Here is a 10,670-nt window from a genome sequence, read left to right on the forward strand (position 1 = left end):
GCCAAATTAATATGTTACCATTAACTAAAGTCCATACTTTATTCAGATTTCCTTAGTTGTCCCTTAGTGTCATTTTTCTATTCTGGGATCCCATCCAAAGTGGGCTCTATCTTCCAGATGCTCGAGGACATGGGGACCCTGTAGAAGGGAAGGCATTTCTGGGAGCAGCTCCTGGGCTGGGGACAGCGTCTTCGCCTGCAGGACTGCCTGCTGTCCTGAGGCATGGGGAGAGCAGACCTGAAAAATCCCCCAACAATTAGGCCAGGCCTTTGATATTCTGCTCCTGGCTGTCCCATGCACTGAAGAAAACTGAGACAATACTGATGAAAGCCTTATACTTTTCATAATTTCCCAGTTAGCTGTCAGAGTAATGGTTTGAGTAGACACTTCAAATAAAGGCCTATGTGTGTGTATCTGTGTGTGTGTGTGTGTGTGTGTGTGTGTGTGTGTGTGTACGCATGCGCATTTAAAAGCAACCTTTTCAATAACCCAAAACATTGGTGTTTGGAGCTAAATGACTCCCCTAACTGATAGCTTTCATTTATTAATGTGTTTATTTATTTTTGCTCTGTTAAAAAAAGCATGTCTGTCAGTCCTAAGAGCCTACCTCCACACGGAACCAACCATTCTGACGGTACTTTGGCTAGCTCACAGGAAACTGTCAGATGGTCTCTTTCCACCCGAGATTACTGATAAAAGTACTTGTTTACCTCGAGCAAATGTTCCTCCTCCTTTGGGGCTTATAGGTAGTCTGTATGCGTTATGTCTGCCTCACACTCCTGTTTTAGTGCTGCAGCTACTTGCCAATCTTTTAAAGTTAGGATCCAAAATAAATAGACCAATTCTAATCCAGTAATACTTTGATATCTAGATACAATCTTCACCTCTGGAACTCATCTTATTTAGAAAAAATAATTCCTGTGAAATCTTTGATATGCTTAGTTGTAGAGACAGAAAAGTCACATGAGAGCCAGAAGTTCCACAGCCAATTTCTCTGAGAGGCAAAACTGGATCTTGGTCTTTCTGGGTTTGATTTTTATGACCACTGAGCACACTGCTTCATCAAAGTATAGGAAAAAGGTCACCTGGGTGGTGAATTACTCACGGCAAGCAAACGAGCTAAAAGAGCTTTAGTATTAGGATATGAAAGCCCTTTTAAATCAGTTTTTATAAAATAAGAAAATCTCTAGAGCAAACTATCCCTGGGAGATTTGGTACTATTCTGGGGGAAAATAACCCTCCTTGATCTGCTGCCTTGATCTGAATGAAGGGCTCAGTGTTTTTTTCCTCCTCCAGTTTTAATAATTGGAAAAAGCCCGACTGCTTTAAATTGGAGGAAACAGCTAATGAGGCATGCCACTGCCTTTAAAATGAAGGGAAAAAAGTTTCCTGCTGAGGCAAAAACCCAGATGGCAAGAGAAAGGAGAGGGAAGAGGCGACCAAAATACCATCAAGCTCCTCCCCAGGGCTGAGCAGAAGGTTGGCCTGAATAGGAAAATGGCTCCTTGGAGTATGTTAATGAGACGGCAAATGGGGAAGAGACTCAGCCCAAACAGGGAGTGTTGGGATCTTCCCCATGTGAAGTCTTTCCTGGGTACAGAGCACAGCACGTTTAATCTGGCCTTTGAAAAGCTCCCCCCACGTTTCCTGGGGACCCAAGGTGCAGTCGGAGATGGTTCCACGTGGAAGACGAATGCTGGAGGCCGCCTCAGCCCCTGCTTTCCTGCGTTCTAGCGCAGGCGGCCTGTGCCCCTTGCCTTCCCTCACCCAACTTGCCCTCCCTGGTTTTAAGAGCCCTCCCAGGCTCTACTTCCACCCATGACCCATAGAAAAAAATCTTCACTTTTTATCTGATGAGAAAGGAACAAAAAAGTAGGAAAACCGATTTGATTTTAAGAAAAGTTAATCCAGTCCAGAATGACTCAGGAAAATCCCTACATCCCCACGAGAGTCTCCACCCAAGAGGGCATATCCCATCTCCTCCTTTGCCCTTGCTAGGATCTACACCTCTGAAGGAGACATCTGTTTTCTTTAGTCACTTTTGAATTGCTTTCCCACCTGGAGGACAGCAATCCCACATGCTGAAACAGAAGTCAGGTTGCTGTGGGGCAAGGCAGGCTAGTGTAGGTGGGCAGGGAAGGAAGGCTAGTCAGCGGGTAGCCCCTAGGGATGGCTTCCAAAACTCTCAAAGTGAAGTTGGTTCAATCCTCATGCTGGTCTGCACAGTTGTTTACACAGTTTGAGTCGAGTCCAAGGAACAGACTCTTTTTCCTCTATTCCCAGCATTTTTATCGAGGTAGAAGTTAAAAAAACAAATACTAAAACTAAAGAAAAATGAAAAACCAACTAACCAACCAACCATCTAAAAAAAAACTGTACGGGTGATGTGCTGGTGAGAGGAAATCCCTGCCCTGTCATGCTGATGTCACCCATGCAGACACCCTTCCTGTCGTCTGAACAGGACTTTCCCTCCTACTTTGCCAGGCTGTGGGAATTCTGGCCATGCTAATTGCCTGGTTCCAAACTCCCAAAAGCCTAAGGCTAGTCCTGCCAAAGATTAATGCGGACTCAAACACACTAAATACACTTACTCCTTTGTATAGAATGTACTGCAGAGTAAGTGACAAAGATAAACCACTTGTTAGCAAGGCTGGATTAAAGCTATAAAATAGCCTGGTTGTGGCAAGATTCAACCCTCTCCCCTCTTTTAAATCCCTCTTGCTTAAACTTTCTGAACTCTCTTGTTTTGGAGAAAACTCAAGAATACCGAAGTGCCTCTTACCTGCTCATAGAATCGATTGTGCGCAACATAAAACTTGGAATCAAAAGATTCTTCTGTTACTAACACTTGTTGCCTTTCACCAATCTGTGGAGAGAAGGAGAGGAAGAAAAGGAACGATAAGGCAAACACTTGAGAATCCAAAATCAGAGGTCTGTCCAAATAGGTCTGCACCCAGTAGTGTCCTCTGGAACCTAAAGGAGACTTTAGATTGTTAGTTATTTAACAGCTAACATTGTTCAAATCACTGATTCAAATTTCTTGGAAGACATTAATTACGGGGCAATATAAAATTAACATAGTATGAACTCTTATTTTCTTACATAACTATGAAACAGAATTTGATCTTATCTCCTCCTTCAACATAAGCAAGATAATTAAAGCTTCTATGACATACAAAAATCTTCTAAATATCACTTTGTTTCTTGAAACGAAGTTGCAAAACAAGCCAGAACAAGCTGCTTCTAATCCAAATTCATGAAAATATTTTGGCGATATAAAAGAATAGTAATAAACGTTAATTCGAGTTATGAGAGATGTAACACTAAAGAAAATGCCTCCAAAAGCCAGTCATTAGGTCCTTCCACCTCAACATTTCATATGTTGCATACAATTCTGAAATTACTAATTCACACAATTATTTATTATATACATTTTCTCTATCACAGCCTACTATCTCTTTGCTGTAGCCATGACCCTGAGTTCATTAATTTTTTTTAAAGAGAAAGACAGCAAAAATACGGACTGTTAATTTTCTACAGGATTGACCAACATTTATGATTTAAGTATACATTTTTAAAGCTCTGACTCGGGTGGGGCAAAGAAAATATATGTAACTTAAACATTTTTACTCCCGTAATATGCTGAAATAAAAATATTTAAAAAATAAATTAATTAAAAAAAGAATTTAATCAGCCACAACAATGGTTAAAGAAATGTGACTATTCTAAAAACATTCTACCATTTCCAAGTTTATTCTACTGTGAAACGCAGCATTTAAAGTATCAATTACTCTTTTTCACAAGGTTGTCAAAATGTCTGATGTAGCAAACCAACTGTATTGAATGATTGTGCCCAGAATTATCTTTGCCATTGCTACCTAATAAATACAACCCCTGAAATTAAAGCACATTGGCAAGATGATTTTTTAAAAATTTCTATTCTCATTTGTAGGAACCTGTCACCATGTTCAGGCAGTTACCATACAGGAAACATAAACACAGCTGCGCTAAATAGGCCACCTAACAATTAAAAAAAAAAATCAAACTCCCCTCTCCATCATACAATGCCAATACCGAAATACACCATAATTTACTGTCTAGTTTGCTATCTCATTCAAAATGTGGCTCCCTTAGCAAAAGGTTGTAAGGTCTCTGAGATGATACTTATCAGAGACTTACTTCACTCCCTGAAAAATAATGAAAGTTCTGGCAACATTAATCTCTGTAAAAAAATCAAGTGACAAAAAAGAAAATTCCCTAACTTCTACTTCTAGCTTCGATGGCTCTGTTTATCAAAACAGATTGGTGAATATTGGGTTTCACTGAAGTATATTCTTTGGGAAGAAAACTTAAAATGTTTGTACACATTTCACAGTGTGAGTTGCTTATAACTTAGGATAAGTATCTGTCAATGGTTCTTAAGGGAATCTGCAATTACACTTCACCTAACACTAAGTTTTCGGGAAATTAATCTAACAATAATATGAAATTGTAGAGCCACTGGAAACGTATGCTGCTTCTTTCCTTTTATTAGAACCAATATGGACAGTTCTGGTCATCATTTCTGGGCTGTTCTAGTTCATCTGGAGATGATAACGATGACAGTAATATATACACGGAGTTAGAAAGACTCCCTGTTTATACAGTAGAGAGCTGGGCTTTCGATCAACCAACACAGAACTATTTGTAGGTGAGTATTTAACTATTATTTGCCAAAGGGACTTGGAAGAACTGCTATGTGCAGTAACTTATGGTGGCAAACACCTTTCCAGTCACCCTATGTGTGCCCTTACCTGAGGACCTTGTCTCACTGGTGAGGCCCTTAAAAATCCCCAGAGCACACTGAGCAAAAGTGAGTATAAGTGGGACTTAGGGAAGGCTTCTTAAGGAAAAAAAAAACAAAAAAGAAAAGAAAAAAAAAGAGCATGCGAAGGCTAGGGCTTTGATTAAAAGCTGCTGCAATCCATCCCACCCATAAATAATAAAAGCTCTCCTCAATATTGTTTATTGTGAATGAAGTCACATTGAAGTGACTATCAAATACAACCTTTAAGAGAATCTACTATTTCAAATAATCTTAAAAGCAACAATGAAGTTAAGGAAGGGGGAGTTCAGATGAAACTCTGGAAGAGGCAGCCTTGCCTTGGTGACAATAAAGGAACTTGTAGGCTAAGCGAATGTTTATAAGTCTCAAGTTTCTTTTTTAAATGAATCATTTCCCCCTGTGCTTTCCATCTATTGTCTCCCCAATCCCACACAGAGACCCTGTGTGGTTAAAGACCCCCATCTCACAAGATTTAGGGTAATGATCCTGACTTGCCATATTCCAAGAGTTCCTCTGCTATCAGAGTAAGGAAGAAAAAGGCAGAGCATGTGGAGAAAAGGGGCAAGGCTACAGATAACCTTAGGCCACCAGCATCACGCCACCCAGTTACCTGTTATGCTAATGGCAGAGACAATTCACTAGAAGGGATCAGAGTTTGTCTTGCAGAGAATGATGGAGAGGGCATTGTGTTTCAGGCAATATTATGCTGCACAAATGCTTGTCTGACATTTTGCTTGAGAAGCAGACTTCTATGGCTACCTAATTATCACTGACAGAAATTTGCCCAACAGCTGGAACCTCCAACAGGAATGCAAGGTTACATCACTTTGAAAAATAAACAAACAACATCCTGCAAAGTAAGGAAGAGGTTGAAAATCATGGTTTTCATAAAATTTGTGACTAGTAGCATGCTACAGTTTTTCCCCACCAAAACTCATGTTGAAATTTAATTACCAGTGTAGTGGTATTGAGAGGTGGTGTCTTTAAGAGGTGATTAAGTTGTTAAGATAGATTAATATCTTTCTCAAGAGACTGAGTTAGTTCTTGCAGGAATGGACTGGTTCCCATGAGAATGGGTTGTTATAAATCCAGGCTGCCTCTACCGTTCGGTCTCTTTGCATATCCTTCCACTTTCTGCTATGAGCTGAAGTCCTCACCAGATGGGCTGCCTGGCTTTGGACTTCCCAGCCTCCAGGATTATATGCCAAATAAACGTCTTTTCTTTATAAATTACCTAGTCTCAGGCATTCTGTTACAGCAACAGAAAATGGACTAAGACACAGAACAACACAGCTATTCAGCAGAGATGATTAAGATGCAAATGGAATAATAAGTCCAAAGAATGGTCTAGAGGGTAACTTCAAGAGAACTGTGACATTCAAGGACAGGAAGAAAGGGGGAGGTGATTTGGATGGAGAAGGAAGGGTCAGAAACAGAAGCACATAGCTCTAGCAGGGAGAAGAGTCTGAAGAGGGTTCTTCAAAAACATCAAATGTCACATATTTGGATTGGTAAGGGGCAGGAGGACACAAGGTCTGAGTAGATTATTTCTAAGATGAAAGAGACTTGACTATGTTTTGGGCCTTCACTTTCTTCATATAAAATATGGGAAGTTGGGGCTGGGCGCGGTGGCTCACGCCTGTAATCCTAGCTCTCTGGGAGGCCGAGGCGGGAGGATTGTTTGAGCTCAGGAGTTCGAAACCAGCCTGAGCAAGAGCGAGACCCCGTCTCTACTAAAAATAGAAAGAAATTAATTGGACAACTAAAAATATATATATAAAAAAAAAAACTAGCCGGGCATGGTGGTGCATGCCTGTAGTCCCAGCTACTCGGGAGGCTGAGGCAGGAGGATCGCTTGAGCCCAGGAGTTTGAGGTTGCTGTGAGCTAAGATGATGCCACAGCACTGTAGCCTGGGCAACACAGTGAGACTCTGTCTCAAAAAAAAAAAAAAAAATATGGGAAGTTGGTAGAGTGGGACAGTGGTGAGGAGAAGAGAGTAGGACTGAAGAAGAGGTAGATTATAATATTTAAAGGACCTTCTGTCCCAAAGCTAAGTCATCACTGATGGAAGATCTGCAGGTTAGGGACGGGTATGCCCACAGGTTTTATGGGAATCAGATAAAGGAAATTATGTACTGTAAATCGAGGCTGTCTCTCTCTCTCTTTTTTTTTATGGTAAATGTATGCTTAGAGCCCTCTGTACATTACAGCTACTTTCTTGCTGCACTTAAACTAACAACTTGATCTTTAATACACCATCAAGAAACATTCACAGAGTCTCTCAAAAGGCTAGCGAGCGACTTGAAGTTTCCTTAAAGACGTCTGTCAAAATTTCAACAAAGCTCTTTTTAATAATCCTAAAATGTCCTTTTTCCTTCTGATTTGATTTATAAGCATGTAATTTATAGTTGGTTAAATAAAATGCTTATTTAATTTCTATAACATATTAGAGCTTAAGAGCTTCAGTTGGGAACCCGTGGCTAGCTAAAGCATTTCTAAGGGAAACTCAGTTTCCATTTACAAAGCTTTGACCTTCAGGACATTTGTCAGGAAAGTAACTTGATTCTAGCTATCTGAAGTAAGGAACAATTCTTACCTTCAAAGCTTGTTCCTTTACTTAATTCAGCTCTGTGGACTTGTTGGTTCTGGTACTTGCTCTAAAAAGCTAGGCATACTTTATAATTTATTCATCCAAATGACACCCACCAAATGTAAGTAGAGAAAGTAATTTTAACCTTATTTTAAAAGACATTTTATGAAAAATGAATTATAAAAATAGCCTTGTAAAACCATCCCTCACTTCTACAGACTGGGTCGTTGAAGTGAAGGAAGGTGTGGGAAAAGTCCCCACAAGACCCTGCATTACTAGTGATCTCGCAGAGTTGTTGGGAAATACCGCCCCCGGCTGTGAAAAAATGAGTGTGGTACAATTTTCTAGGCCTTGTTGTAAAGATATGAGAAAAGCTCTTTTTTTTTTTCTTTTTAACCACAAAGGCAGAAAATAAAGGCAGTATTCCCTTAGGCCTAGACAGACAAAGAATGTAAGAATGTGGAGGGGGCTTAGCAATCTCTCTGATTTCATAGGGAGGGGACTAAGGTCCCTCAGGATGGGTGATTTGCTCAGTGGCAGTAGCAGAGAGAAGAAAAGGAAGTCTTTGAATTCCTCCCACTACTTGATGCCTCCTATTTAATTGCTAGCTGTAGAAAACTTACAACATCATGGATCTAATTCTGCACTGTCTGACTTTTCCTTGAGTAGAGAAACATCTGTGACAAACAAATAACAATGTTTTTTAAATTCAATTTTTGGGTAGATTTTTTTTTTCAGTGTGTTACATAATCAGCTAGCTGTGGCATTTGTGTCACATCTATGCTTAAATTTCCCAAGTGCTTGAAGTTGTGAAAAACATCAGTTCTAACCATATGGCCAGAGAATGCAGATAAAACACACACTTGCATTTAAAAAGCAGTGGTTTCCAACAGAATTTTGTTGCTGAAGCAATGCTCATCAAGTACACTTTATTTCGTCATTTGTCCTGAAACAAACAGTATTCTACAAGGCTATATAAGGACTCAAAGAGAGAAACTGAGAAAAATTGAAGAAAGGCAGACATTACTCAAATTAAACAAAGACATCAGGGCATGTGGACTAACACCTTTAACTCAGTAAGAAATGTTACTTGCATAAGTACTCTTTGAACTGGAAAAAGCAAAAGGTTTCTCTTATACTCATATATGGCTTTAAACTTTATATAAAGTTTATTTTTCTCTTTACTACTTTTTTTTTTCCTTTTCACTTTTGCTTTACTTAAACAGAAAACTCAGGATGTGGCTTTGGAAAATAATGTCAATTAAATTTCTATTCTGAAGTGTTGGGTTACAAAAAAATTTCAATATTTCAATATAACTAGAGTATCAAAAAATTCACAAAGGCTTTATATATATATGTGTGTATGTATGTATAAGAGGATCTATGTAAGATAAACATTTCTTGAAAACAGTTATAAGGTGGTACAGAAATTATTTTGCTTCCCCTGAAAAGTTTCTTACAATTACTTTTTCTGTCCATTCTTTGCCTTAGGAAAACAATGGAGATCAAAACACACATATCAAAAGTTCTTATAATCATTTATGTCATTGTCCTAATAAACTTGAATTGTATCGCTGTTTATCCTACAAAATATTCTGACCTGCTCCTTCTACAACTTAGTTGTTTTTTTTTTTCTTTATTGTAGATAATAAAATACAATTTTTCTGCTTGACTGGTTTCTGAATGCATGACTCTGGGAAATGTCAAATGTCTTTCTTTAGCTCCAGTCAAATTAGTTTTTTTTTCTTTCCCCTAAGCTGCCTGGAACATGTTAAACACAAGGCTGTGACCTTAAACTCTGAAATAATATTTCTAGTGTCTGTGCAAAAGCCTGCCCTCACATACACCTTTAGACTAATTACTGCAGTGTAATGTTGCCAGTGAACCGCTGTAATTACACTTGGAGAAAAGTATGGTCTTGTTCTTTCCTAGCTAATGAAAATGATAACCTTTCCATTTTGATTCATCATTCACAACAGGCAGAGCATGCGATGCTGGGTCTCCAGAGTATACCGTAATTTTCCTGACTGTTTATGCACACTTCTATTTTCTGGCCCTGCAGAAGCTGGAATTAAAGAACCAGGCATACTTATGCTAAAAACAGTCAACAGTAATAATAGCAATAACATTAAAATTTAATATCATCCTTAGTCCACAATGCCATTCTATAATGAAATAGGGCCATGACACAGTAATGTGTGTCAAAAATGATGATAGCATAGAAAACAAGTAATGAGCCTCTAAGTCCATTGAATTCAAAATGTTAGCCATCAGTTTATTGGTCTACTTAAGGATTCTTGAAAGAAGATGTTGGACAGTTTACTCTCAAAGGGGCTAGACTGGTATCTGACTCTTAAACAATTACAGAAAATGCACTCTGTTATATTTTTTAAAAACGTTATTCTCCGTGTGAAAAAAAATTCTTTAGCTACACCGGTAAAAAAAAAAAAAGGGGTTGAAAAGGAAAAAAATGTTCCTTTGAAGCAGAATATCCATACTTTTAAGTATATGTGCATATATATTAATTGCCATGAGCATCATAGTAGCCCTATTATTCCTTCCTTGTAATTCAGAAACAACCTGAACACAAAGGAAAACTGCAAAACAGTTTGGCTTTTTGAAAGTCCTTCCTCCCAAAGCAACGATGCAAGATACAAAGATGAGACCCAAGACAGTTCTACTAAATCAAATCAGATTATGAAGTTTCTTCTAACAAGAACTCTCTTGTGGTTTTTTTCTTCAATTATTGGATGGTTTTCTTCTAGTCATGTGCCCACCCCAGTAAGAGGGAGACAAGTCAAGGTCGTCTCTTTCCAGCTGGAGGCAAAAATCCCATGTTATTTTCATCTGCTGATTGTAGCCTATAGTCATGTTAGTTAGCAAATGCCTACTGGATCCCTTTCTAGCAGCAGGGATCTATACCTACTGCTGACTGAACTTCCAATTCAGAAGACATCCAAGGCTGGGCGCAGTGGCTCAGACCCGTAACTCTAGCACTCTGGGAGGCTGAAGCAGGAGGACTGCTGGAGGCCAGGACTTTGAGATCAGCCTGAGCAAGAGGGAGACACCATCCCTACTAAGCATAGAAAAAGTTAGCCAGGTGTGGTGGTACGCACCTGTAGTCTCAGCTACTCGGGAGGCTGAGGCAGGAAGATCGCCTGAGCCCAGGAGTATTAGGTTGCTGTGAGCTACGATGACACCACTACACTCTACCCAGGACAACAGAGGAAGACCCTGTGTGCCCCCACCACATG

At 39.4% G+C, this 10,670-nt stretch overlaps 1 protein-coding gene across 1 annotated transcript in view; it reads right to left on the reverse strand.

The window, feature by feature from the left end:
- Positions 1 to 10,670, reverse strand: part of CDKAL1 (CDK5 regulatory subunit associated protein 1-like 1) — a 712,360-nt gene that overhangs the window by 40,757 nt on the left and 660,933 nt on the right. The window contains exon 13 of the mRNA XM_012638567.1: positions 2,783 to 2,866. Within this exon, the coding sequence (XP_012494021.1) occupies positions 2,783 to 2,866 (84 nt within the window). The remainder of the gene's footprint in view (positions 1 to 2,782; positions 2,867 to 10,670) is intronic.

This window comes from Propithecus coquereli, unplaced genomic scaffold (genome assembly GCF_000956105.1).
Source record: "Propithecus coquereli isolate 6110/MARCELLA unplaced genomic scaffold, Pcoq_1.0 Scaffold131, whole genome shotgun sequence".
Taxonomy (NCBI): Eukaryota; Metazoa; Chordata; class Mammalia; order Primates; family Indriidae; genus Propithecus; species Propithecus coquereli.